At 41.8% G+C, this 21,606-nt stretch overlaps 2 protein-coding genes across 3 annotated transcripts in view; one reads left to right on the top strand and one right to left on the bottom strand.

The window, feature by feature from the left end:
• LOC139371469 (stabilin 1) overlaps positions 1 to 21,606 on the bottom strand; it is a 300,518-nt gene that overhangs the window by 188,809 nt on the left and 90,103 nt on the right. The window lies entirely within an intron of this gene.
• On the top strand, positions 917 to 17,573 carry LOC139371471 (uncharacterized). The gene is made up of 2 exons (XM_071111912.1): positions 917 to 980; positions 14,577 to 17,573. The coding sequence occupies exon 2, from the start codon at positions 14,635 to 14,637 to the stop codon at positions 15,544 to 15,546; it is 912 nt and encodes a 303-aa protein (XP_070968013.1). The 5' UTR covers positions 917 to 980; positions 14,577 to 14,634; the 3' UTR covers positions 15,547 to 17,573.

Here is a 21,606-nt window from a genome sequence, read left to right as displayed (position 1 = left end):
AGTTGGTGCAATTCGAAAAGTGAGCTATACACTGGTGCAAGTGGGGACATTTTAGGCTGAGGAGTAAGTTTCACACATCCCCATGTGCAACACTAGCTCAAAGGATATTCAAGATTCCTTCATAGAAGCCTCTCGTCCTAGGTATAATTCTATGGACCTAATTCAGATAATGCTTGTAATAAAATGCTTAGCGCTTCAAGCCTGCTCCTCAACCCTCTCTCTCGCTCTCTCCCCACCTGTAAAATTTCTGTCACATTTTGCAACATAAGCTACACTTCTCTGTCCATCATGCATGAGAACAACTAGCTTGCCTGCTCCATCCGCACTGATTGGTGAAGTCATTGAATGAGCTAAAGGTAAAAATTGGTTGATTTCACAGGTTAAAAAAGGAACAGAAAGGAGCAATATAAACCACTACTTTTGGGGGGTTAAGATCCGGTTCAGAACTTTATTTTGCTGGTCAGAAACACTGGAACAGAACAAAAAAATAGTGGTTCTGTTCAAAACGAAACGATTGGACAATAATTTCGGTTCCAACTCCTGCGAAGCCCATGTTGTCACAGACGCTATAATGGCACAGATACAAAGATGAGTCCTCTACCTATATCTATGGCCTGTTGTGCACTCGCGTATCTGCCGTCTCATTGGCTAGAATGGTCCCACCTGATCTCGTCTCCTCCCGCCTGCTTTACATATTTGTGGACATCTATTGCCATTATTAGACTGGTCACTCGAATATCTTGTCAATATAATAGACAATCTTTGACCAAACTAAAAAAGCAGACTTTTTACGGGACGGGTGAACGTTCACAAACGCCCCTTCTTCCTTATATGGGTGTTCATTCCAACCTGTTTCCTTTTTTTTTAAATTTGATTATCCCCGCCTCTTTTCACTGAGTCAATTCGCCCCATTGCAGCCATTTTAATCTAGACTTCAGTTGGCAGTGGACTGAATGATGCTTGTTTAAGACCGTTGAAAGGTAAGGTTTTATTTAGATTTAAAAAATGTGCGTCTCTTGGTAGCTGTCAGTGTTTCATCTAATGACATTTCCCTCCAATTCTGGGGTCCAATTTCGCGTTGAACGCAGAGAAAGCGTAAGGAAACACAACATCGCATAGCAAACTGTGTTGCTTGATAACTGAGAGGGAAGTGTGTGTTAACGTCAGTCTACTAGTGACCCGGCTGTCGCTAGCTAGCTTTGTGTGAAGTCTAATTTACGTCTTATTACTGAGATTTTAATTTTAAAATACATTTAATATTTTCTTTGTTTGTAGTTTATTGTAAACCCCTTTCTGTTCTTACTAAGTTTATTTGGTCATATTTACATTTAATATAAAACTAGCTAGTTTTGGGATGGGAGTTACCAAAGGTTTTCATATGGAGGGGGGGGGGGGATTTGTTCCTCCATACCACAAGGGGCGCAAATGTTGGGGTCGTTATGTGTAATAATTCACGACTCGTTACTTCTAAGAACAGTAATCCATTACGTTTAAGCCTAATTAATCCCCTACGCAGAACTAAACAAACTACATGCAAAAAGTACAATTTAGCTACGCAAAATGGCAATCCGCTGTAGTAGTTTAGCAAAAAATACAGAAATGTGAACAACTTCTCAATTTGTAACTCGGCAGAATTACGAAAGATCGTGTTCTTGCGTAATGGTATAAATTACATTTTAGGCCTACTTTCCATCGAAAGTAACTTGTTATATCACTGAAAAATGATCAATATTTAGATCTCACTGTTCAACTGTTGTGGGGGTGAGCCGCGCCCACTGCTTTCCTGTGCTACAACTGCTCCACCATAGAGGCTAAATGTGTAGTTTGTGTTTCGTAGTCTTTGTTTAGTACTAGGATGCTCACATTATAGCCTACTACCTTTTGTAAGAAGGCATCGCCTAGAATTTACCATAACACATTTTCACTGCACTTGACATTAGCGCTGTCAGGTCATTTTATATTTGTATACCCAATGATTATTGATGAAGACCATCATGTAAATAAAATAACCTAACCAATAAATGTATATTTTAAATGAACTTCAAGTCCACAAACTTGACCCAAAAGCAGCAAAGTAAAAGTAAGCCTGGTTTTCATGTAACGTCAACATCAGGAGAGGTGGGAGGAGGAAAAAGTACAGTTTCAGTATTATGTTGTGGAACAAACAGCTGATTGGTCAAAAAGATGACGCGTGTATTTTTGTATTTTTAAAAAAATATATAAAAACGTAATAACTTTGTTGCTCCTTATTTCAGCAAGGTGTTGTACTGACTCTTCGGTTGCCTAGGCAAAGCTCCCCCTCCTCCCTGCAGCACATGCAATCAGGAGCGGAGGTGAGCAGAATTGGCTGTTAAAAAATATATATACAAATGTTTAGTCTGTTTTGCTATTAGAATGATTATATTGGTGGCCGTGGTCATTTAGATAACCAATGAAGTCATCAAAAATTCCAAGACCGTCACAGCCCTACTTTGCGGTATACCACATTTTACTACTATACAGTGCCTTGCGAAAGTATTCACCCCCTTGGCATTTTTCTAATTTTGTTGCCTTACAACAACCCCCCCCAAAAAACATCGATTTTAATTTCAAGTTGTATCATTTGATTGACACAACATGCCTACCACTTTGAAGATGCACAGTATATTTTTATTGTGAAACAAACAAATAAGATTAAAAAAACAACTTGAGTGTACTATAACTATTCACCCACCAAAGTCAATACTTTGTAGAGACACCTTTTTCCAGCAATTACAGCTGCAAGTATCTTGGGGTATGTCTCTATAAACTTGGCACATCTAGCCACTGGGATTTTTTCCCATTCTTCAAGGCAAAACCGTTCCAGCTCCTTCAAGTTGGATGGGTTCCTGCTGGTGTACAGCAATCTTTAAGTCATACCACAGATTCTCAATTGGATTGAGGTCTGGGCTTTGACTAGGCCATTCCAAGACGTTTAAATGTTTCCTCTTAAACCACTCGAGTGTTGCTTTAGCAGTATGCTTAGGGTTACTGTCTGCTGGAAGGTGAACCTAAATCCCAGTCTCAAATCTCTGGAAGACTGGAACAGTTTCCCTCAAGAATTTCCCTGTATTTAGCACCATCCATCATTCCTTCAATTCTGATCAGTTTCCCTGCCGATGAAAAACATCCCCACAACATGATGCTACCACCACCATGCTTCACTCTGGGGATGGTGTTCTTGGCATAATGAGAGGTGTTGGGTTTGCGCCAGACATAGCGTTTTCCTTGATGGCCAAAAAGCTACATTTTAGTCTCGTCTGACCAGAGTACCTTATTCCATATGTTTGGGGAGATTCCTACATGCCTTCTGGCGAACACCAAATGTGTTTTCTTATTTTTTTCTTTAATCAATGGCTTTTTTCTGGCCACTCTTCCGTAAAGCCCAGCTCTGTGGCGTATTCAGCTTAAAGTGGTCCTATTGACCGATACTCAAATCTCCACTGTGGAGCTTTGCAGCTCCTTAAGAGTTATCTTTTGTCTCTTTGTTGCCTCTCTGATTAATGCCCTCCTTGCCTGGTCTTTGAGTTTTGGTGGGCGGCCCTCTCTTGGCAGGTTTGTTGTGGTGCCATATTCTTTCCATTTTTTAATAATGGATATAATGGTGCTCTGTGGGATGTTCAAAGTTTCTGACGTTTTTATAACCTAACCCTGATCTGTACTTCTCCACAACTCTGTCCCTGACCTGTTTAGAGAGGCTCCTTGGTCTTCATGGGGCCGCTTGCTTGGTGGTGTTGCAGACTCAGGATCTTTCAGAACAGGTGTGTGTGTATATACTGAGATCATGTGACAGATCATGTGACACTTAGATTGCACACAGGTGGACTTTAACTAATTATGTGACTTCTGAAGGTAATTGGTTGCACCAGATCTTATTTAGGGGCTTCATAGCAAAGCGGGTGAATACATATGTAAAGGGGGTGAATACATATGTAAAGGGGGTGAATATATATGTAAAGGGTGTGAATACATATGTAAAGGGGGTGAATACATATGTAAAGGGGGTGAATACATATGTAAAGGGGTGAATACATATGTAAAGGGGGTGAATACATATGTAAAGGGGGTGAATACATATGTAAAGGGGGTGAATACATATGTAAAGGGGGTGAATACATACGCACGCACCACTTTTCCATTTGTAATATTTTGGAATCGTTTGAAACATGTTTTTTCATTTCACCAGTTTGGACTATTTTGTGTTTGTCCATTACATGAAATCCAAATAAAAAAATCAATTTAAATTACAGGTTATAATGCAACAAAATAGGAAAAACACCAAGGGGGATGAATACTTTTTGCAAGGCACTGTACTAAACATTAGGAACACCTTCCTAATATTGAGTTGCACCCCTCCCTTTGCCCTCAGAACAGCCTTAATTCGTCAGGGCGTGGACTCGACAAGGTGTTGAAAGCATTTACAGGGATGTTAGTCCATGTTGACTCCAATGCTTCACACAGTTGTCAAGTTGGCTGGGAGGGCGTCGTAATGATATAAATCATTTAGCCAACTGAAAACAGTCCTTTTACCAGATGAACTAATGACGAGCAGTTGATTGTTATTAAAGAGAGTCCAGACGTGTTCGCCTAGGACATGTCTCTGAATGGCCGTATAAATCAGACAACACCCCACCCCCCCACCCCCCAAGACCGGATATTTAATCTTGTTGTTTCTACTGAGCTCGACAGGCCCAACACTTGAGTTAGGGTTGGGCAGGGATTGTTTTCTCATTAACTAGGGTATGGTTAGGGATCGGGTAGGGATTGTTTTTTCATTAACTAGGTTAGGGATCGGGTATCACTGAATTTAACACTAACATTTAGGTTTAGCGGTATCCAGATTGCCATACCATTTTTTTAATACCGACCTAGTGCCATACTGAGATATTTGGTAATACCGGGACTGAACACAAGCGATGACATTTTCTATCCCCAGGTACATGTAAAATCCTAAAGATTATGCTAACAAGCACATTGCAGACATTTTTATACAGTCTGACCTAAGCTATTTGCAGAACAGACATCCCAGCTTAAAGTTATACAAGTAACTCAAAAATGCTGCAAAAAATAAATATTACACAGCAAGGCTCTAGATCCAGGAGGGGATTCTCTCTACTGTTAATAAGAAAGCGAAGCTTGATTTGTGGGAGAAACTAAGCTAGATCAGGGGTTCCCAAACTTTTCTCTCAGGGCCCCCTTCCAGCATTGGGGAATGCGCTGTCGCGTCTTTCTATGGGCTGTTCATGACACAAGCCGTTCACACCCTTCTTGTTGATGGAGGTCCCCATGGGTTCGCAAACTGCAGTGAGATTATTGTATGGGAGAATATACAAACACAGTTGAGATTTTGAAAAATAACATTTTACTGGTTTGTTTTCATTTTGATATGAGATGAAAATGTAATGAATTTATTTGTTTATATAAATGTACTGATTCTTAATGCAAGTGCTGTGTCAGATTTTTTACAAACTTTACAGAAAAAGCATCATCTGAGAAAGCCGCCATGTTGGGTAGTCAACATTATTCATAAATAGAATTAGAAATATTCACTTACCTTCGATGATCTTCATCAGAATGCACTCCCAGGAATCAAAGTTCCACAATAAATGCTTGTTTTGTTCGATAATGTCCATTTATGTCCAATAGCCTCTTTTGTTAGGGCGTTTGGTTAACAAATCCAAAATTGCGTTCAGGTCCAGTCGGACGGAAAGTTCAAAAAGTCATATTACAGGTCGAAGAAACTTGTCAAACTAAGTATAGAATCAATCTTTAGGATGTTTTTATCATAAATGTTCAATAATGTTCCAACCAGAGAATTCCATTGTCTGTAGAAAAGCAATGGAACGAGATACCCCTCTCATGTGAAAGCGCGTGACTGAGAACGAGGCTGCAGGCAGACCCCTTAGTCAAACAGCTCCCATCCGGCCCCTCTTCACACGAGAAGCCTGAAACAACGTTCTAAAGACGGTTGACATCTAGTGGAAGCCTTAGGAAGTGCAACATAACATATCCCACTGTGAATTTGATAGGGGCTGAGTTGGAAAAACTACAAACCTCAGATTTCCCACTTCCTGTTTGGATTTTTTTTCTCCGGTTTTTGCCTGCCATATGAGTTCTGTTATACTCAGACATAATTCAAACAGTTTTAGAAACTTCAGAGTGTTTTCTATCCAATACTAATAATAATATGCATATATCAACATCTGGGGAAACAAGGCCTGATTTTCATAGCTGACTTTGAAAAGGCAGATAAATAAAGTATGACTGGAGTTTATATATAAATGCCTAGAACATTTCAATTTTGGAGAATCTCTTATAAAATGGGTTAAAGTCATGTAACCCTAGGTGTAAAATTGTAAATAATGGCTACTTCTCAAAGTTTTAAACTCTCAAGAGGAGTAATACAAGGTTGTCCACTATCGGCATATCTATTTATATTGCCATCGAGATGTTAGCTGTTAAAATCAGGTCCAACAATATTCTTAAAGGATTAGAAATTCAGGGCTTAACACCATACAATGACCCCTTCAGCTCCACCGCCTCATAGAGGATCTAGATACTTTTTTCTAACCTCTCCGGATTACAACCAAATTATACATGCGTATTAGACAACAAAAAAATACAACTTTGACATTACCATGTAGTTTACCAATAAAATGGTCTGATGGAGAAGTGGATATACTTTGGATACATATCCCTAAATAAATAAATTCTCACTCCAATACATTTTTATAGAAAGTTAGCAAAAAGAGAAGATCTTGCGACCATGGAAAGGAAAATACCTGTCTATTTGTGGAAAACTCACCCTGATTAACTCTTTAGTTTTATCACAGTTGACCTACTCCTTAGTTATATCACAGTTGACCTATTTGCTTATGGTTTTGCCTACACCTAGTGACCTGCTTTTATTATTTTATGAGCAAAAAATATTCAATTTCATTCGGAATGTTAAGTCAGACAAAATTAAAAGGGCCTATTTTATATAATTAATATATGAATTCCGCGGGGCAGAAATGATGAAATATTAAAGCTTTAGACCTCCCACTAAAGGCGTCAGTCATACAAAAGTTATACTTAAATCCAAACTGGTTCTCTAGTAAGTTAGTAAGAATTTCTTAGTGCATGTTCAAGAATGGCCTTTTCCCTTTATTCACATTACAACCTCTCTCTTTAGGTTATTTGAAAATGAAATCATCTCCAAAATATGGACATTTATTTAAACCAGCCGCAGAAAGTTGGTTGCAATTTCAGTTTAATCCACCAGAATAGGCAGAACCAATAATACAGCAAATATTGTGATTTAAACTGAAATATACTTATCGATTTAAAAATGGTGGAATCTTTGTAAATGATATAATAAATAAGGCTGGTGGTGTTATGTCACACATGCAGCTAACACATAGATATGGAAATGTCTGCTCTACCCAAAATGACAACCAACTAATTGCAGCATTGCTGCAAAAATGGAAGAGGCAAGTGGAAGGGGGAAAAAGTAAGGAACTTGTCTATCGGCCCTGCATTAAAGACCACAATTGGTTAAAGAAAATGTGATCAATAAAAAAAGTGCACCAATTTCATTTCAGGACCAAAAAATTGGCAGCCGTAACATATATAGATTGAAAAAAAAAAAAAATAGGGAAGAGATTTTCAATGTACTGATTATATGGCACATGGTTTATGAACTGATACGACGCCAGATTCAAGACTAAGAATTTTTCAATTTAAATTACTATACAAAATTCTTGCAAAATTATAACCAATATGTTATATAAATGGCGGACACAACCTTCCCAACTCTGCAGTTTTTGCCTGCGAAGAGACAGTCGTTAGATAATTTATTATGGTGCTGTCCATATGTAGCTGGTTTTTGGTCACAGGTCCAGGAATGGCTGAAGAATTGAAATATGTACCTGGAGCTAACCCTGCAGATAGCACTACTGGGCGATCTGAAAAGTCATAGTTAATCAGTAATATAATACTTTGAGCAGAAATGAGTATCTTTAATTTTCAATCTGTAGAAACTGAGAATGGAATGGCTCAGAACTTTCAGATGGGAGGGGTTGAATGGAGCTGAAGGGACTGGATGGTGTTGAGAGATAGATGGGAGGGGTTGAATGGAGCTGAAGGAGGGGACTGGATGGTGTTGAGAGACAGATGGGAGGGGTTGAAGGGACTGGATGGTGTTGAGAGACAGATGGGAGGGGTTGAATGGAGCTGAAGGAGGGGACTGGATGGTATTGAGAGACAGATGGGAGGGGTTGAATGGAGCTGAAGGAGGGGACTGGATGGTGTTGAGAGACAGATGGGAGGGGTTGAATGGAGCTGAAGGGACTGGATGGTGTTGAGAGATAGATGGGAGGGGTTGAATGGAGCTGAAGGGACTGGGTGGTGTTGAGAGATAGATGAGAGGGGTTGAAGGGACTGGATGGTGTTGAGAGATAGATGGGAGGGGTTGAATGGAGCTGAAGGGACTGATGGTGTTGAGAGACATATGGGAGGGGTTGAATGGAGCTGAAGGGACTGGATGGTGTTGAGAGATAGATGGGAGGGGTTGAATGGAGCTGAAGGAGGGGACTGGATGGTGTTAAGAGATAGATGGGAGGGGTTGAATGGAGCTGAAGGGACATAGTGTTGAGAGACATGGGAGGGGTTGAATGGAGCTGAAGGGACTGGATGGTGTTTAGAGACAGATGGGAGGGGTTGAATGGAGCTGAAGGGACTGGATGGTGTTGAGAGATAGATGGGAGGGGTTGAATGGAGCTGAAGGGACTGGATGGTGTTGAGAGACAGATGGGAGGGGTTGAATGGAGCTGAAGGGACTGGATGGTGTTGAGAGACAGATGGGAGGGGTTGAATGGAGCTGAAGGAGGGGACTGGATGGTGTTGAGAGACAGATGGGAGGGGTTGAATGGAGCTGAAGGAGAAGACTGGATGGTGTTGAGAGACAGATGGGAGGGGTTGAATGGAGCTGAAGGAGGGGACTGGATGATGTTGAGAGACAGATGGGAGGGGTTGAATGGAGCTGAAGGGGGGGACTGGATGATGTTAAGAGATAGATGGGAGGGGTTGAATGGAGCTGAAGGGACTGGATGGTGTTGAGAGACAGATGGGAGGGGTTGAATGGAGCTGAAGGGACTGGATGGTGTTGAGAGACAGATGGGAGGGGTTGAATGGAGCTGAAGGGACTGGATGGTGTTGAGAGATAGATGGGAGGTGTTAAAGGGACTGGATGGTGTTGAGAGATAGATGGGAGGGGTTGAAGGGACTGGATGGTGTTGAGAGATAGATGGGAGGGGTTGAATGGAGCTGAAGGGACTGGATGGTGTTGAGAGATAGATGGGAGGGGTTGAATGGAGCTGAAGGAGGGGACTGGATGGTGTTAAGAGATAGATGGTAGGGGTTGAATGGAGCTGAAGGGACTGGATGGTGTTGAGAGACAGGTGGGAGGGGTTGAATGGAGCTGAAGGAGGGGACTGGATGGTGTTGAGAGACAGATGGGAGGGGTTGAATGGAGCTGAAGGGGGGGACTGGATGGTGTTAAGAGATAGATGGGAGGGGTTGAATGGAGCTGAAGGGACTGGATGGTGTTGAGAGACAGATGGGAGGGGTTGAAGGGACTGGATGGTGTTTAGAGATAGATGGGAGGGGTTGAATGGAGCTGAGGGGGGGGACTGGATGGTGTTAAGAGATAGATGGGAGGGGTTGAATGGAGCTGAAGGGACTGGATGGTGTTGAGAGACAGATGGGAGGGGTTGAAGGGACTGGATGGTGTTTAGAGATAGATGGGAGGGGTTGAATGGAGCTGAAGGGACTGGATTGTGTTGAGAGACAGATGGGAGGGGTTGAATGGAGCTGAAGGGACTGGATGGTGTTGAGAGACAGATGGGAGGGGTTGAATGGAGCTGAAGGGACTGGATGGTGTTGAGAGATAGATGGGAGGGGTTGAAGGGACTGGATGGTGTTGAGAGACAGGTGGGAGGGGTTGAATGGAGCTGAAGGAGGGGACTGGATGGTGTTGAGAGATAGATGGGAGGGGTTGAATGGAGCTGAAGGAGGGGACTGGATGGTGTTAAGAGATAGATGGTAGGGGTTGAATGGAGCTGAAGGGACTGGATGGTGTTGAGAGACAGATGGGAGGGTTTGAATGGAGCTGAAGGAGGGGACTGGATGGTGTTGAGAGACAGATGGGAGGGGTTGAAGGGACTGGATGGTGTTGAGAGACAGATGGGAGGGGTTGAATGGAGCCGAAGGGACTGGATGGTGTTGAGAGATAGATGGGAGGGGTTGAATGGAGCTGAAGGATGGGACTATAATAACCAAGATGACTAAATATACTGTGTCCATAAAATGCATATAGGTTCAGAACCTTTAACAGAACATTTTAAAAAATAAATGGAAAATTAGCAATCGAACTGGATTGACATCAGAAATGGAGGAAGGCCAGGACTTAAAACAAACAAAATATAACTATTCTAAAATAGTCAGTAAAATGTATATAGTACGTATAAACTGGAAGTAGAAGCCCAAGTGTTCATTTAGTTTATTCCAATTAGGGGAGCGGTGGTAGTAGAATATAATAAAGGACAATGTAAATGTTTATCCATTTTAGAATAAGGCTGTAACCTAACAAAATGTGGAAAAAGTCAAGGGGTCTGAATACTTTCCAAAGGAACTATCGGAACATGCATACATACAGTGCCTTTGGAAAGTATTCAGACCCCTTGACTTTTTCCACATTTTGTTAGGTTACAGCCTAATTCTAAAATTGATTAAATAATTTATTCCCTTATCAATCTACACACAATACCCCATAATGACAAAGCAAAAACAGGTTTGTAGAAATGTTTGCTAATTTCAACAACAAAAATATCACATTTGTGTAAGTATTCAGACCCTTTTAATCAGTACTTTGTTGAAGCACCTTTGGCAGTGATTACAGCCTCCAGTCTTCTTGGGTATGACACTACAAGATCCTCTCAAGCTCTGTCAGGTTGCATGGGGAGCGTCACTGCACAGCTATTTTCAGGTCTCTCCAGAGATGTTCGATCAGGTTCAAGTCCAGGCTCTGGCTGGGCCACTCATGGATATTCAGAGACTTGTCCCGAAGCCACTCCTGCGTTGTCTTGGCTGTGAGCTTAGGGTCGTTGTCCTGTTCAAGGTGAACCTTCACCCCAGTCGGAGGTCCTGAGCGCTCTGGAGAAGGTTTTAATCAAGGATCTCTCTGTACTTTGCTTCGTTCATCTTACCCTCGATCCTGACTAGCCTCCCAGTCTTTTCCGCTGAAAAACATCCCCACAGCATGATGCTGCAACCACCATGCCTCACCGTAAGGATGGTGCCAGGTTTCCTCCAGGCGTGACCCTTGGCATTCAGGCCAAAGAGTTCAATCTTGGTTTCATCAGACCACAGAATCTTGTTTCTCATGGCCTGAGAGTCCTTTAGGTGCCTTTTAGCAAACTACAAGCTGGCTGTCATGTGCCTTTTTTACTGAGGAATTGCTTTCGTCTGGTCACTCTATCATAAAGGCCTGATTGGTGGAGTGCTGCAGAGATGGTCCTTCTGGAAGTTTCTCCCATCTCCACAAACCATCGGGTTCTTGGTCACCTCCCTGACCAAGGCCCTTCTCCTCCGGTTGCTCAGTTTGGCCGGGCAGCTCTGGGAAGAGTCTTAGTAGTTCCAAACTTCTAACATTTAAGAATTATGGAGGTCACTGTTTTGGTACCCTTCCCCAGATCTGTGCCTCGACACAATCCTGTCTCGGGTGGTCTACAGAGAATTCCTTTGACCTCATGGCTTTGTTTTTCCTCTGACATGTACTGTCAACTGTGGGACCTTGTATAGACAGGTGTGTGCCTTTCCAAATCATGTCCAATCATTTGAATTTGCCACAGGGGGACTTCTCAAGGATGATCAATGGAAACCGGATTCACCTGAGCTCAATTCCAAGTCTCATAACAAAAGGACTGAATACTTATGTGAATAAGGTATATATTAAAAAAAAACTAATAATAATATTACCAAATGTGGAAATTTCTTAAGCTATTTTGGCTTTGTCATTAGGGGGTGTTGTGTGTAGATTGCTGAGGATTTTTTTTTTTATGTAATAATTTTTAGAATAAAATGTGGAAAAGTCAAGGGGGTCTGAATACTTTCAGACGGCACTGTGTATCTGTATTTATACATCCCATCACATACAGTACCAGTCAACATTTTGGACACGACTACTCATTCAAGGGTTTTTCTTCATTTTTACAATTTTCTATATTGTAGAATAATAGTGAAGACATCAAAACTATGAAATAACACATGGAATCATGTAGTAACCAAAAAAGTTTTAAACAAATCAAAATATATTTGAGATTCTTCAAAGTAGCCACCCTTTGCCTTGTTGACAGCTATGTACACTCTTGGCATTGCAGCTCTACCTGGAATGCTTTTCCAACAGTCTTGAAGGAGTTCACATATATGCTGACCACTTGTTGGCTGCTTTTCCTTCACTCTGTGGTCCAACTCATCCCAAACCATCTCAATTGGGTTGAGGTCAGGTGATTGTGGAGGCCACGTCATCTGATGCAGCACTCCATCACTCTGTCTTGGTCAAATAGCCCTTACACAGCTTGGAGTTGTGTCGGGTCATTGTCCTGTTGAAAAACAAATGATAGTCCCACTTGATGCAGAATGCTGTGGTAGCGACGCTTGTTAAGTGTGCCTTAATTCATTTGAATTCAACTGACAGTGTCACCAGCAAAGCAACATCACACCTCCTCTATGCTTCATGGTGGGAACCACACATGTGGAGATCATCTGTTCACCTACTCTGCTTCTCACAAAGACATGGCCAAAAATCTCCAATTTGGAATCATCACAAAGGACAGATTTCCACCGGTCTAATGTCCATTGCTTTTGTTTCTTGGCCCAAGCAAGTCTCTTCTTATTGGTGTCCTTTAGTAGTGGTTTCTTTACAGCAATTTGACCATGAAGGCCTGATTCACACAGTCTCCTCTGAACAGTTGATGTTGAGATGTGTCTGTTACTTGAACTCTGAAGCATTTATTTGGGCTGCAGTTTCTGAGGCTGGTAACTCTAACTTATCCTCTGCAGCAGAGGTAACTCTGGGTCTTCCTTTCCTGTGGCGGTCCTCATGAGAGCCAGTTTCATCATAGCAGAGGTAACTCGGGGTCTTCCTTTCCTGTGGCGGTCCTCATGAGAGCCAGTTTCATCATAGCAGAGGTAACTCGGGGTCTTCCTTTCCTGTGGCGGTCCTCATGAGAGCCAGTTTCACAACGCTTGATGGTTTTTGCAACTGCATTTGAAGAAACATTTAAAGTTCTTGAAATGTTCCGGATTGACAGACCTTCATGACTTAAAGTAATGATGGACTGTTTCTATTAGCTTATTTGAGCTGTTCTTGACATAATATGGACTTGGTCTTTCACCAAATATGAGTATCTTCTGTATACCAGCCCTACCTTGTCACAACAAAAATGAGTTGGCTCAAACTCAATAAGAAGGAAAGAAATTCCACAAGTTAACTTTTTAACAAGGCACACCTGCCAATTTAAATGCATTCCAGGTGACTACCTCGTGTATCTGGTTGAGAATGTCAAGTGTGCAAAGATATCAATGTAAAGGGTGGCTACTTAGAAGAATGTCAAATATAAAATATATATTAAATTTAATTTAATTTGTTTTTTGTCAGGCAAGTCGGGAGTATTTTTCACTTGCCTGAAGATTATGATCACTTGCCCGTAAATTATTATGATTAGCTATTTACATGCAGAAATGCCATATACAAAATTGCCTTCCTTTCAGGGGAGGAACCAGAAAGAAAGACCAGTTCTGCGTTCTTGGTATTTTGGTTGACTGTATGGAAGAAGAAGAAAAATCAGAGCAAGCTCAACTTGCTCAACTGCCATACATTGTCAGTCTTTCACTTACAATACTGGGGAACCAGAAAGATCAGCTTTAGGCTACTGTAATTCTTTGCAGTTGGTTTGTTTTCGCCCCCCCACCTCTATTTGTCTTTATTTCGCCTGTCCAATAGGGCAACCTCAGCGCATGCTCAACTTGCATGACTGCTCAGTTTACTTTGCTCAGGCAATAAGGCAACCCTTTGTGTCAATCCCTGTTTGAAATGTTATATCAACTTGCTAATTGGTTGCATTTGAGAATGTTAAGTACTCATTGGTAACTGAATACAAACCTTGACGGAGTACTTGTGCCCATCCCTACTAGCTAAACAATTAAGTTATTTATGGCTAGTTAGCTATAGCACCGCTCTTTGCAAGCAAACTGCAAAGCCACCTCTGCTTATGTTTAGCCTACATTACACTTTCCAAGTGTGACGATATAGCTATTTCGTACATGTTTGTGCAGATAGTCACATTGTTTCTTTCTTTTGCAATTGAAATAAGTGCTTGAATTCAGTCCCAACCCATAGAAGTGATCCCATTTAGGTACCCTTTCCAGCCTACAGCAGTAAGCATGCATTAGTTTTTAGTTTGTCTTCTCGACTATTATTTTTTATTGGAAACTGCTACTCTCAATTCTCTCAACAGGGTGAAAAGCAAGACAGACTTCGGGAGCTCTCAAACATTTTACCTCAAGGCAGATGTCATGAATTACACAGACCCGGTTGTGGAGAAGGCCGTCAACTCCTGGTCCAGAATCGCCTCGGCTGGACAGACTGTCCTTCTAGAGGCATTACAGATCCTCAACCCCATGTCAAAGGATCTCTCGGACACCGAGGAACTAGTAACCTTTCTCCAAGGGCTTAAAGAAGAAGGCCACAAGCCCACAGTGCTACGAAGCAAAGATGTTTATGGATATAGATCCTGTACAGCCAGAACACTACCAGAAGAGATGTGCTGTACAGACACGACTAGCAAGGGCTCAAGGACAGGCAAGAAGAGGGGAAGGAAGAAGAAGAAGGAGTCTAACAAGTACGCATCGTGGACTACTAGTGCATCAGAATCTCACAAAGGATCTGTCTTTTCCCGACCTCCGGTTATGACTATTGAACCTCCACTGATACAGCAATGTCTGAAACTAACAAACATTACAGGTTTGACGAGAGGCCACACCGCGAGACTACAGATTCACTCTCAACTTTCAGGGATACCGTTGCAGAACATGGGTAGAACACCAAAAGCAGTGGCATTGGTCGGTCAAAGGTATCATCCCTCCTGTCCGGAATGGAACGGGGCCCTTATCGGAGACTCCGCCCCAGTGATGTATCAAAACGGCCGAGGAGTTTACAACTACAAGATTGACGTGTCAAACCACAGACGGTCCTGGAGGGACGACCAGTCTCTGTGGGTGATGAACAATCAGGAGGAGTGTCGTCTGGATGAGAACAGCCTGCGGTGGAAGGTGGTCAAAGTGGACGACTGCATCACAGTGGAGGAACTGAGGAGGAAGGCCCAGAGGATCCTGCAGGTGAACCTGTCCCCTGTGATACAGATACGACCGCTATATGAAACTGTAGCAGAATACCAGCGTGATATCTCCAGTGACTTCTTGGTTTAGGCTAGCGTTCATTTTGCAGCACGGCTTGACTGAGCACGCTGAGGTTTGACTTTTACTGTTGAAGCCAGAAGGGGAACATTACGTCGGCATCGTCTGACTACAGTAAAGTACGTTTCTTGTATTGTGCAACGACGGGATGATGTCATGGATCTAACGTGTCAACAGGACTGAAGAAACTGACGTGTCACGGAAGTTACACACGGTGGTGCTTGAAAGACACTCCATAGACCTTACAGTGCAGAATGGTGCACATTTAGTTGATTTTTTTACGAGCTTCTGTTTTGTACCTTGAGGATGGACTGATGGATTTGGTAAACGGTGTCACTGTAGGACCACTTTTTTCTTGCAAGAACAAAAATAAAATGTTTACCCTATTTGGTCTAGCCTACACGACAGTTTGCTGATTTTGGTCACCTGAAATGAATGTGCAAGACTTCTCTTGATTTAGCTCTTCCTGTTGTCACTGACTCATTTGATTGCCATTTTTATCTACTTTTGTGTAGTCTAGACTGTTTCATTGAGTTTAAACTGACGGCCTCAGATTTATTCTGTGTTTTCTGAATGTAAGCACTTGAATCGTAGCAATTCCATTGCAGGACTAAGTTTAAATGGCCTTATCCTTTTTAACTAAAATAAATAGTATTTTTGTAGTGGCTTTTTTTTTTTTATATATATAATTATATTTTCTCTGGGCAAAGCATTTAATAGCATCATCAACCACCCTCTTCATCTTTGAAGTATTTTATTGAACCTGGATTGCAGAATTATTCCAAACTTTTGAAAATTGGAAACATGGAACAGATATTAGTTTTAGATCGGACGCTAACTTTGCATCGGTGCTAACTGGGAACCAGCTAAATCTGGCCATTTGTGAAGAAGTTGAAACAAAGTGTTTTGTGATCCATCTTTCATCATTAGTTTAGTTGAATGGTTGCAGATGTGTTGTTTCCATGACTTATTTTAAGTTTGGTATTGAACATGTTGTATTGTAGTGGCACAGTCCATCAAGGGTAGCCTACTTCACGGGTCCTGTCCCAAATGGCACCCTTTTCCCTTTATAGTGCACTACTTTTGAACCGGGTCCCATAGGGTTCTGGTCAAATGTAATGGACTGAATAGGGTGCCATTTGGGATACATCCATAATTGTGGTTTAGCAACTCTTTAGTGTTTTTTTTTTTGTTGGCTTGCTGCGTCTTCATCTGGATTTAATTTAACATTTTCACCATCCCAGAAGTTGTAGAACAAAAGTACAGTCAAATTAAGGAATCGGTTAAGTTTAAGGTTTTTGTTAGGTCGGGTTTAATGTTAGGGAAAGTGAAGTGTTCAAATGTTTTGAATCATGTTGTGGCCCAAAAATCAGGGCCTTAAGTTGATCCTTTGTTGCCATATGTTGAAAATATTGTAAATGTTACTGAATGGTTGTGTTCAGGCCAGGGAACAACCAGTCATTGCGATTGCCAAAGGCGTTCTTCGAGAAAATGACAGATTACTATGGCTGTAAAATGTTTTTTTGTGTGTTTTTTTTTTTTCAGCCAATCTTAATTTCAGTGTACCGGTATAAAATGACTAAATTAAGTTGCCATGTTATTTTGAACTAGGGTATGTATGTACAATATGTCAGGGGTTTTATACAACACTTATTTGCAGCAAATACATTTTTCACGGGATCTTTAAAGCCTAATTTATACCTAATGCAAGTATGCAACGCAAGAACGTAATTATCTACTCAAAATGGCGATCCTGCATAGTTTCGAATTACACAAACATGTGCAGCCCTGCAATTTGTATGTATGCAGAATGGCCATTTTGCTTAGATAATTGTGTTATTTGCGTTGCACTCTTGTGTCTTGTATAGATAAGTACTCTTGTCACATGACACAGTGCTGCAGTTTCTCAACCAACCGTGTGTCTCCCAGATGTGTCCGATTTGTTGCAGTTGGTTGAAATTTGCTGAACAAAACTGTACAGTGTGTGTGTTGGATTACATTTTCAGAAATTGCTCAATAAAATGAATCTAAAAAAGGCATTTGAATGAGATACCCAAGGGTGTGGAGTCTACTTCTCCAAGGGTGTGGAGTCTACTTCTCCAAGGGTGTGGAGTCTACTTCTCCAAGGGTGTGGAGTCTACTTCTCCAAGGGTGTGGAGTCTAATTCTACGTACCATCAATACTTGACTTCCTTTCAGACTTCCTTGGTCAAGTATATCATATGTCAAATACTGGAGCTGCACTTGATTTAGTTTGCCCAGTCCAATGGAACCAACAGTGGTGTAAAACTACTATACCATTTATATTAACTTTAACTATATTCCTTTCTATTTTATTTAACCAGGTAGGCCAGTTGAGACAAGTTCTCATTTACAACTGCGACCTGGCCAAGATAAAGCAGTGCGACACAGAGTTACACATGGGTTAAACACACATAGTCAATAACAGAAAAGTCTGTATACAGTGTGTGTGCAAATGAGTTAAGGCAATAAATAGGCTAATAGTGGCGAAGTAATTACACTTTAGCAATTTACACTGGAGTGATGGATGTGCAAGTAGAAATACTGTTGTGTAAAAGAGTAGAAAAACAAATATGGGGATGATGTAGGTGGATGGTTGGATGGGCTATTTACAGATGGGCTATGTACAGCTGCAGCAATCGGTAAACTGCTCTGACAGCTGATGCTTAACATTAGTGAGGGAGATATGAGTCTCCAGCTTCAGTGATTTTTGCAATTCGTTCCAGTCATTGGCAGCAGAGAACTGGAAGGAAAGGTGGCCAAAGCAGGTGTTGGCTTTGGGGATGACCAGTGAAATACATCTGCTGGAGCGTGGAGATGCTTAATGTGAGTCTGGAAGGAGAGTTTACAGTCTAGCAGTTGGAGGCCACGGAAGGAGTGTTGTTTGTTAACACTGTCCAAAGAAGGGCCAGATGTATACAGAATGGTGTCATCTACGTAGAGGTGGATCAAAGAATCACCCGCAGTAAGAGCGACATCATTGATTTATACAGATAAAAGAGTCGGCCTGAGAATTGAACCCTGTGGCACCCCCCATAGAGACGGCCAGAGGTCTGGACAACAAGCCCTCTGATTTGACACTCTGAACTCTATCTGAGAAGTAGTTGGTGAACCAGGCGAGGCAGTAATTAGAGAAACCAAGGCTGTTGAGTCTGCCGATAAGAATGTGGTGATTGACAGAGTCAAAAGCCTTGGCCAGGTCAATGAATATGGCTGCACAATAATGTATTTTATCGATGGAGGTTATGATATTGTGTAGGACCTTGAGCGTGGCTGAGGTGCACCCATGACCAGCTCGAAAACCAGATTGCATAGTGGAGAAGGTACGGTGGGATTCGAAATGGTTGGTGATCTGTTTTGTTAACTTGGCTTTCGAAGACTTTAGAAAGGCAGGGAAGAATGGATATAGATCTATAACAGTTTGGGTCTAGAGTGTCTCCCCCTTTTGAAGAGGGGGATTACCGCAGCAGCTTTCCAAAGTTTAGGAATCTCGGACGATACAAAAGAAAGGTTGAACATTCTAGCAATAGGGGTTGCAACAGTGGCGGCGGATAATTTTAGGAAGAGAGGGTCCAGATTGTCTAGCCCGGCTGATTTGTACGGGTCCAGGTTTTGCAGCTCTTTTTGAACATCAGCTGTCTGGATTTGGGTGAAGCAGAACCTGGGAGGGCTTGGCCCAGTTGCTGTGGGGGGTACAGAGCTGTTGGGGTAGCCTGGTGGAAAGCATGGCCAGCCATTGAAAAATGCTTCTCGATTATTCTCGATTATCGTGGATTTTTCAGTGGTGACAGTGTTTCTTATTCTCAGAGCAGTGGGTAGCTGGGAGGAGGTACTCTTATTTTCCATGGACTTTACAGTGTCCCAAAACTTTTTGGAATTAGTGCTGCAGGATGCACATTTCTGTTTTGAAAAAGCTAGCCTTTGCTTTCCTAACTGACTGTGTGTACTGGTTCCTGACTTCCTTGAAAAGTTGCATATCGCGGGGACTATTCGATGCTAGTGCTGTATGCCACAGGGTGTTTTTCCGCTGGTCAAGGGCAGTCAAGTCTGGAGTGAATCAAGGGCTACATCTGTTCTTAGTTCAACATTTTTTGAAAGGGGCATGCTTAAGATGGTGAGGAAAGCACTTTTTTATAGAACAACCAGGCATCCTCCACTGATGGGATGAGGTTAATAGCTACACCACCCGATGTCACAGGAAGGCCACAAGGATCATCAAGGACAACAACCACCAGAGCCGCTGCCTGTTCACCCCGCTATCATCCAGAAGGCGAGGTCAGTACAGGTGCATCAAAGCGGGGACCAAGAATATGTTTTCCAGTCCAGTCTCTAGGCCATCAGACTGATAAAATTATTAAACAGCCATCACTAACATTGAGTGGCTGCTGCCAACACACTCACTCATCTCTAACCACTTTAATAATGAAAAATGTATGTAATAAATGTATCACTAGCCACTTTAAACAATGCCACTTAATATAATGTTTACATACCCTACATTACTAATCTCATATGTATATACTGTACTCTATACCATCTACTGCATCTTGCCTATGCCATTCGGCCATCGCTCATTCATATATTTTTATGTACGTATTCTTATTCATTCCTTTACACTTGTGTGTACAAGGTAGTTGTGAAATTGTTAGGTTACTTGTTAGATATTACTGCATGGTCGGAACTAGAAGCACATGCATTTCGCTACACTCGCATTAACATCTGCTAACCATGTGTATGTGACAGACAATTTGATTTGATCCTTCCAGGATACCCGGGCCAGGTCGATTATAGAAAGGCCTGCTCGCAAAAGTGTTTTAGGGAGTGTTTGACAGTGATGAGGGGTGGGCGTTTAACTGCGGACCCATAACGGACTCAGGCAATGAGTCATTGATCTCTTGAGATCCTGGTTGAAGACTAGGTGTATTTGGAGGACAAGTTGGTTAGGATAATATCTATGAGTGTGCCCCGGGTTTACGAATTTGGGTTGTACCTGGTAGGTTCCTTGATAATTTGTGGGAGATTGAGGGCATATAGCTTAAATTGAAGGACGACCGGGGTGTTAAGCATATCCCAGTTTAGGTCACCTAACAGCACGAGCTCTGAAGATAGATGGGGTGGGGGGGCAGCAATCAATTCACATATGGTGTCCTGGGCACAGCTGGGGGGGGTCTATAACAAGCAGCAACAGTGAGGGATTTATTTCTGATAAAATGGATCTTTATAAGTAGATGCTCGAGCTGTTTGGGCATAGACCTGGATAGTGTGACAGAACTCTGCAGGCTATCTCTACAGTAGATTGCGACTCCGCCCCCATTTTCCCTGACACCCACAAGTACTTGTTACATTTTGAATGCTTAGCAGGACAGCAAAATTAGTCAATTTCACGCATTTATCAAGAGAAAATCCCTGGTCGTCCATACTGTATCTTGACCTGGCGGACTCTCTAAACACACATGCTTTGTTTGTAAATCGTACCATCTGGTTTGCATAATATAATGAATTTGAAATTATTTATACTTGAACTTTTTACTTTTGATACTTAAGTATATTTTAGCAATTACATTTACTTTTTAATACATAGAGCGCTGGTATCGAATACTTTTACTGAAGTATTATTATTTTACTGGGTCACTTTCACTTGTAATCCCTTATTAAGGTATCTTTAATTGTACTCAAGTATGACAATTGGGTACTTTTTCCACCACTGGGAACCAATGACTAGGTTTTGTCCCAAAACTAGGTGCAAACCCCAAGCTTAATCAAGCTCACCCCTAACACCCTACTAAGTAGACCAAATACATTGGTGTAATGGTTCACCAAACCCACGTTTAGGTACTATGGAGGTTTTGGGGTCACGTTTTGGTACTGCAGGGACATTTTAAATGGTATTCCTGATTCCACATGATCATGAGACCTATACCCGATGAGAGCACCATCAGGAATAACAGCCCCTTGGATATTCTGAAATGAAAAACAATGGAGCCCTCTTTGTCTAGAGAAGTAAATGAACTGTTCCAGCACTGTGGGAGATGTATCTACTACACTTTGTTTC

This window comes from Oncorhynchus clarkii, chromosome 17, assembly GCF_045791955.1.
Source record: "Oncorhynchus clarkii lewisi isolate Uvic-CL-2024 chromosome 17, UVic_Ocla_1.0, whole genome shotgun sequence".
Classification (NCBI taxonomy): Eukaryota; Metazoa; Chordata; class Actinopteri; order Salmoniformes; family Salmonidae; genus Oncorhynchus; species Oncorhynchus clarkii.
This window is presented reverse-complemented; position numbering and strand designations above follow the sequence as displayed.